Here is an 8003-nt window from a genome sequence, read left to right on the forward strand (position 1 = left end):
CGGTCTCCTGGGTCGCCTACAACACCGTCCTCGACTTCTGGGACCACACGGTCCCCGACATCGTCCCCCGGTGGGAATTCGGGGGCGCCACGTTCCTGGGGTGGTTCGCTGGAGCCTTCCTCGCCGCCGGTGGGCTGCTCCTCGCCTGCAGCGCCCGTGCCGCGAGGGCTGCAATGCTGCCGGCCCCCGCCCGCCGCCAGCCCCCCGCCCTGCAGAGTGCGGCCGGGGGCCACCACCCCCACCCCAAAAACGCTGACCTGGTCATCTAGGGACTCGGGGTGCTGTGCCCCACGCACCCCCCGGCTGTTCCCAGCGTGGGGATGGCTCCTGCGTCTTTTACAGGAGGATTGGCTAATCTCTGCGGCAGCCCTGCGGAATTTTTTCCTCCCTCTGCGTGTCTGCTTCGCTTTTTGTTTCCCAAGGAGCAGGAGGTTTCCCTGCAGCATGCGTGGGGCAGAGCCTGGTGAAGCTGCGCTCAGGTCACTGATGGATGAGGCTGCGTGAGCTTCCCCTGCGGGTCCCCCGCGGCCTGGGGTGGTCGGCAGCCGCAGCGCCTCGGCCCTGGCCCGCCCGGCTCCCCCCGATGTATTTGCAATAAATGGTGGCGGTGGTCGGCAGCGTCTCCGTGCTCCGGGCGTGCAGCCGCGTCTGGCGGGAAGCGTGGAGCGAGTGGGGATGGGGCTGCAAGGGGCAGCGCTGCTGCTCCAGCGATGCTTCCGTCGGGCCAGAAAAGACTTGGGGGGGTAAAGAGAGAAAGGTAGAAAACGATGGGGAGAGGGAGCCTGCTTGCAGGCCTGGTGCGACCAGCAGCACAGGCCATCAGGCTGGATTAACACCCCGAGCCCTGACAGCAGCCAGCTCGCCACTACAGCACCGGGTAAAACCCGAGTTCAGCGCCGGTTTAATCCCTGCAGATGCAAAGCCACAGGCGCGTGACCCAAGCGCAGGAAGCCCCCAGCCGACAGCGGCATTCCTGCGGGAAGCAAAGTCCGCTTTCCTCCAAGAGTCCCCTTTTGAAACCTGCCCTTTGCTCAGCCCAGGAGCAGAGGAAGGAGCGGGTGGGCAGGGACAGAGAACAGCGGTGACCCGCAGGCGCTTCTCACGCCGCCGGGCTGCGGGCAGCGCCGGTCACGCCGCGTGGGGAGGAGAGAGGGGGGGCTTCATTCTTGGCAGCAGCACCGTGGGCGCCTCTGGAAACCGCGAGTGGTCTGGGAGGAGGGGGCGGCTCACGCCAGCAGCAGCCCAGCCCCGGCGTCTCCGCTCCAACGTCTTCATTCATGCAGCCTCAGGACATCGTGGGTCTCATCCTCCCACTCGCGACACCACAGCAGGGAAAAGAAGCGGAAAAACCAGCAGCCCCTGGCTGAGCAGCACCGCGTTCCCCGGAGCAGGCCCGGCTCAGCGCCAGGACACGGGCAGCCGGAGCCTCCGCGGGCAACGGCGTTTCCGCCTCATCGCAAAACAACCGGGAGCGCGCAGGATGCTCCCGCGGGAGCCGTTTATTGCCAGACGACGGGGAAACGCGCAGCGACGGAGCGCAGGGACCTCGCTGAGAACTTCCATCCGGAGACAGCTCCGCTAATTACAACAAATTTCGTACTAGGAACAGAAGTCCTCGGAGCATCTGTCCCACCTGTTGGAAAAAACCCTCCTCCTGCACCGCTGACAGGAAATCTATTTTGTCAGAGCGGTGCCAGCAGCAGCAGGTGAGACGCTGCCATTGTAACCCAGGCTCGTGGTAGCAGCTCAGTACAAAACTAAACCTTCCAAGTCCCTAACTGAGAGAGATTCTGGCTATGGGATCCACTAGATCTACTGACTGAATGTGAGCACACATCTGCCGCAGGCGCAGGGCTCCAGGACAGACTCTCCGCTGGAACGAGACTCCAAAGAACCTCCCGGCCCTGGCAGCGAACCCGGGACCGTTCCTCAGGCCCAGCGCTGCAGCTGCTCCCCCGTGCGCTTCTCCGAGCCGTGATCCGCTCCCGTTCACCAAACTCACCCCGTTTTCCACGCACACCCATGAAATCCGGCTGGCGGCAGCTCCCACGTGCTCCCCGGGAGACCCTGGGTGAGGTTGTGACCCCACGCACCGTTCAGCCGCTCTGGGAGATTCATCAAGCTGCAGAAATTTCTGCATTACTTTGCCAACATTATTTTTCTTTTTCCTTCTCCCCTTTCTTTGTGTTGAAGGCAGAAGGAACGTGAAGGCATAACGCCGGAGTGAAATAAAAACACGGAGGGAGCTTTTTCATTCTAACATAGAACAAATGCTTTTATTGCACTTTTAGAAAAAACTGCATAGTCCTAACAAACAGAATCCCCCCCTCCAGTTACTCAGAGCTTTTGGTTTAAAACAACGCCCAAACGCAAGTACAGGCTGCCTGCCAAAGGAAATGCAATTGGGGCACTTTTTTTACAGAAGGTCAGTTTGAAAAATACCCGCCACCACCAAAACTGAAGGCGATTCCAGCCCTCAGAGCTGTGGGCGACGCGAACCCGGCACTGGGAATCTGGAGGCCAGAAGGAAGTTCGCTTCTGATCTGAGAGGGGAAAATCTCCTGGGGTGTGGGGCCTCCCTTCACCCGTGCGCTACCGCCGCAGCGCCACGCTGTGGGACACCATGTACGGCCCCGTCCTGCTGCGAGCCACCGGGCCTTCCTCGGAGGAAGAGTCCTGCGTGATTTCTTTTGCCAGTTAAAACAGAAAAGGCTTGAACAGGCCAAAACCCGCAACCACGCGCCGGGGAGCACGAGGCGCCGCTACCCACTGCCTCCCCATCACACGACTCCTGCTGAGACCTGAATGCACGAGCCCCCCGTGAGTCACCCGGCGCGACACAAGCACGTCTGACAGCGCCGCAACGCTCCTGCCCCACTGCCGCCGCAGCCCCGGGGCCCGCGCGAACGAGAAGAACCCCCCGAGGAGGCGCCAGGGCTCAGGCCCTGCCTGCCACCACCTCACCCTCCACCTCACAAGTGCACGAGCTTTTTATTGGTTCGTACGTCCACAGCCTGCGGCTGGGAAGGCCGGTGGCCCCGCCGCTGCCCTCGCCTCGCCGAGCCCGGGCGGGCAGGCGGGCCCGCGCTCTACTTCACCGTCACGGCCGAGGCGCCGTGGATGGACTCCATCACGGCGGCGAAGCGGCTGCAGAGGTCGTAGGGGGAGTTGGGCCGGATCTTCGGGGGCTCTTTCAGGACAATGACCTCGGTGGAGCAGTCGAGGAGCCGAGGCAGCAACTCACCCAGCTTCTCCTGCAGCTTGGCTGTCGAGGGGGAGAGGATGAAATGGTCAGCAGCAGGCTCGCTTGGCCCCCGCGCCTGCCCGCCCAGGGCCGTGTGGAGGGGGGAGCTCCCCGTGGTGCCCGAACACCGACCCCGCGCTCGAAGGGCCCCGAGAGCTCCTCTGCGACGCGGCCTTAGAGCCTGTGACACCCCGGAGGTGCCCTGCGCTGCGCAGGCGCCCCCCAGCCCATGAGGGGCCGCTCTCTGCACAAAGGCTGTGCACCCCAGGAGAAGAAAAGCAGAAAGGGGCGACGCCGGAGTGAGTGCGAACGATCGGGGAGGTGCCGGCACCCAACTGCTGTCTCTAAAATCTGCCAAAGTAAATGCCCTCATGGCAGGGCCGAGAATGGGAAACTGGCGCATTAGCATACATTGACCCGATTTTCTTTTTACAACATTACTTTGAGAATAATTCTCTGTGCTTTTGCCTTATTGTCCAATGGCAAGTTTACTCTCTGCTAATGGAAAAAACCCCTGGAACAACACCCCAGACCTTCACATGCAGATCAGGGGGGTCAAAACCAATTTCTCTGAACAGAAACGGCCTGAGGGGAGTCGCGGGAGCCCGACTCCAGAGCGCAGCAGGAAACAGAGAACAGCTCTAAACCCACAAACCTCTCTCAGAACACAAAGGTTCCCCGAGCCTGTCCCCCATCCAGTCACCCGCAGCTCTGGCTACCCATAAAATCTGACCCTCCCTCCCGAAGCAGAGCCTCTGCAGCAGCTGCCAGCATCCCCTGCCGACTACAGGGAAGCCTCCGGTCAGCGAGACCGCCGAGGACCAGCGCACACCTAGAGAACGCTGAGCTGCTCTTCGGAAACCTGCTTTTCACATTTCGGGGACAAGGAATCCTTCTGCCGCTTTAGTGCAAAAGATTAAATTCTTCTAGAACACAATTCAAGGGATGATTCAAGTACATTCCTCCTCCCACAGTCAGAAATACCTGAACATGCTACAGTGCCAATGCCAGGAATTTAGGGAAGTGTTTGCAATGGCCCTTTAATTCCTTTCAGGTTTGGAGCTGGACCCTGCCCTGCCCACAAACAGCACGGGAAAGGTCAGGCTGGCTGCCGTTCCCTACCGTCCATGTCCTCTTGTCCCAGGTAGGAGCACCAGCGGTTTCTCATCACCTCGATGGCATCCAGGTCCTCCTTGGAGATCTCAAACTTGTTCATGAGATGCATGCAGGGGATGATCAGCTCGTTCAGGATGCCAATGCCCTCTGCCACACAAGCTTCCTCACAGCTAACGAACAGAGACGCTGCCACCTCGTTCAGCTTCTAGGGGCGGAGGGAGAACCAGGGGACAGACTCGTGAAAAGCACACCCGGACCTCAGAGGATCGGCTGTCAGGGCTGGCGCAGGGCTCGGCCCCTTCACCAACGGCCGCCAGAGATGCAGAGACTCGTGGAACCAGGCACCGGGCTCTGGTGGAACGGCCACCTTTACTGGCAGGAGCCACACCACAGAACCAAACTGATGATCCAGACCACCCACCGCAGGAGAAGATGAGGTCTGAGACCTTTTAAGGAATCTGAAGGTGCCCAGGTCCAGGAGACCTGATGAGATGTGCCTGTGGAACTGGCGGGTGAAGGGGCTCAGCCACTGTCCATCATATCTGAGAAGCTGTGGCAGCCCAGTGCAGCTCCCACTGACTAGAGAAGGGGAAACATCACCCCCAGAGGTAAAAAGGGAAAAAGAAAGACCCAGGGAACTATGGGCCAGCCAGTCTCACCTCTGTGCCTGGCAAGATTGTGGAGTGGATTCTCCTGGAGCCTGCGCCAGGGCACGCGGGCAATAAGGAGGGGACTGGTGACAGCGCTGAGGGAAAATCAGCCCTGACAAACCTGGTTACAGCGCTGGGGGTAAGGGAAGGGCAAGTGACATCATCTGCCTGGGCCTGTGCAGCATCTGACACTGTCCCGCACAATGTCCTTGTGTCTCAACTGGAGAGATGTGGGTTTGGGGGACGGAGCGCTTGGTGGATCAGGAATTGTGTAGTGGAAGGTGTCCCTGCCCATGGCAGGGGGTGGGACTTTAAGGTCCCCTCCAACCCAAACCACCCTGTGATTCTATGATTTACCCTGAGCACCATAGGGCACATTCTTTCCCTGAATTATCACCTCCCAGATTTCTGTAGTACTGCTGGTGCTCAGCCAGGGGCAGAAGCCACAGCAACAGGCACCAGAGAGTTACACTGGTCTGGGCAACCATGGAGCCTGAACTAAAAACAAACCTGGTTTGGCTGATTTTTGCCCCCTGTGGAAAAGGAGATAATCTTTTGCTCTGAGAAAGAAAGCCACTAATATCAGAAATAAATATTGCAGGGGGAAGGAAGTGAATGAAACAAATGCAAGCGCTGAGCTGCCAACACAAGCAGCAAGATAAAACCCGAGAGCGTGTTCAGCAGCACCCAAACCTTCTCTGAAAAGGCAGCACGTTGATTAAGGTGCTCCTAAAGGGGACACGGTACGGCCTGATCACAGCTACATCCCCTCCTGGCTTTTCGGGAAAATTAACTGCAGCCCAGGCGAAGGCAGGACGGCCCACACAGTGTGTGGGACCTCCATCCCCCGGGCCCTGCCTGCCCCCCCGCGCCAGCGCCGCGCATCCAGCTCCCCAGTACCCACCAGCAGACACTTGCGCCGGTACAGGGCGATCAGCGACTTGCTGACTCCTCTGCTGGTGCCCTTCAGCAGCAGCTTGGTGTTGCTTTGGTAGGCGTAGACCAGGTAGGTGAGCGCCTCGTGGTACCTAGGAGAGGAGCGTCAGCTCTGCAGCCCGCAGGCTCCGGCCGCCACACGGCTCAGGAGACGCTTCGCACTCGGCCCGATGGGAGCCAGGCCCGACGGGAAAAGCTTTATTTCCTTGCCAAAGAGCAGTAAACAGATGCCCTCTGTCAAGTAATCAGCGTGCCAAACAAGCATCTTGGGAAGAGCCCTTTCGAGCCAAGTTTGTGTACAACTTAGCCTGAGTGTGAATGCCAGCACTGGTGCTCTCGGTATTGCTATGGGAACTTTGCACCTTGAGAGAACGCTCAAAGCAGTGTGCAAGTTTTCAGTTCCTTTACATATTTCTAGCTTCTAAACCACCGGGTGAGAAACGAAAACAGCTGATGAGGGTGAGGTCAATTCAGGGAAGCTCTAACATGCTCTTGCCCACCCTCCTGTCAATCTGCCCACCTCAATTCAGTGGGTCGTCACTGCTAAACCACTTCAGAATTCAATCCTGTTTCCATTCCTGAATGATTTTGGAAAGCTAGTTTCTTTTGTGGATTGGAAAAATCACTTTTTAAATTACAAACCCTTCATAAAACGGCACTGCCCTTCTCTGCACTGCACTATTTATGTAAAATACAGGTTCCAAAACAGCAGGGAGAAAAAAAGGCCCTTTCAAAGTTCTTAAGGGCCTAGAGTACTCTGAAGTGTGTGTTTACACAAAGTGTAATGTCCAATTCAAGACACCTTAATTTTAATACAGGAGTCCAAAGGGGGAAGAACACCCAGTCACGGCCGTTGTTCCTGCAAACCCATCTCTGGAAACGAGAATATAAAGCTCAAAGTCAGAGAGGGAGAAAGGAGGAGAAACCCTAAGAAACAGTTGGACAGCTGGCCAGTGCCTCAGTATTAAAGTTAACTTAAACTTTCCCAGGGCTGATTGTGGATTCCATAAAGGGCTGCTGGCACACCCAACAGAAAGCCCACTAGCCCCAAACACAAGCCTGGGTGCAAAGTAGCCACCACAGGCCAGAAAGTTCTGGCAAGGCGGCCCCCCAGCACACAATGACCCGTCACTCACTTTCTGTTCTGGTACAGCTCCAGCCCGGTCAGCAGGTACACCGACACCTTCCGGAACAGGCTGTAGTCTTCGTGCCACCGCTGTCGGGGAGCAGCGAGGAAGTAGCGCGTCAGCTTCACCTGCCAGGCGCGCGCTTCGCCTGCCGCCGCAGCTCACAGCGCGCCAGACTTTACCCTCCGAAGGGCTTACGCGTCGCTCATGAGCGGCACAGCAATCAGTTTAGTCGAGGGCACAGGCCTTCCTCGACGCTCACGAGGTTCCCAGCATGTCCATCCCCCCTCGCGGACCGCGCCGGGGGCAGTGCCGGCTGTGTTCGCCGCTTTGGGCGGAGCCGGTCCTGCCCACCAAGGGTGGATGGCGGCGCTCCGGCCCTCACCTTGTACTCCTCCATGTCGACGTCATCGGGGCCGATTTCCCTCAGCTTTGCTCGCGCCACCTTCATAATGCTGATTGACCTGCTCGGGCCAGCGGAGAGGAGAAAAATCAGAACAGCCCCCCCACTGCTTCCAGCTGAGAGCGGCCACCTCCCGGGATCTGCGGCACAAACCTCTCATCGTAGCTGAGGTTTTTGTCTGCGAACTGCTCCAGCAGGGTCCGTTCCACCACCTGCTGGGGAGCGTTGTTCTGCAGGAAGTAAACGAGGACGTGCTGCAGGCGGGCGTCGTTCTGAGGGGTCGGGGTCTCTTTGGCGAGCAGGTAGAGCCGCGAGTACTCCTCGTGGAAGGCCTGTCAGGGAAACACCCGCTGAGGGGGCCACGCCGCCGATACGGAGCCTCGCCCTGTGCCGTAGCGGCGGGATTCCCGTGGGCGATGGCCAGCCTCTGCTCAGGGTTGTGCTCCAGGGCTGAGCAGGAGCCCACCAACACCTGGAGCTACCAGCCCAAGGCACCCACACCGAGGCAGCCCCCACACCTCGGCGGG

The 8003-nt window shown here is 59.0% G+C and overlaps 1 protein-coding gene across 2 annotated transcripts in view; it reads right to left on the reverse strand.

Annotated features, from left to right (window-relative positions):
* Nucleotides 1-3089: 3089 nt before the first annotated feature.
* USP28 (ubiquitin specific peptidase 28) overlaps nt 3090-8003 on the reverse strand; it is a 27294-nt gene continuing 22380 nt past the window's right edge. For both annotated transcript variants that reach the window (XM_026863866.1, XM_026863867.1), the window contains 6 exons: nt 7630-7808; nt 7459-7537; nt 7083-7162; nt 5915-6038; nt 4367-4565; nt 3090-3265 (listed from right to left, as the gene is read on the reverse strand). In XM_026863866.1, coding sequence (XP_026719667.1) covers nt 3090-3265; nt 4367-4565; nt 5915-6038; nt 7083-7162; nt 7459-7537; nt 7630-7808 — 837 coding nt within the window. The remainder of the gene's footprint in view (nt 3266-4366; nt 4566-5914; nt 6039-7082; nt 7163-7458; nt 7538-7629; nt 7809-8003) is intronic.

This window comes from Athene cunicularia, assembly GCF_003259725.1.
Source record: "Athene cunicularia isolate RWA chromosome 24 unlocalized genomic scaffold, athCun1 chr24_part2, whole genome shotgun sequence".
NCBI classification, from domain to species: domain Eukaryota; kingdom Metazoa; phylum Chordata; class Aves; order Strigiformes; family Strigidae; genus Athene; species Athene cunicularia.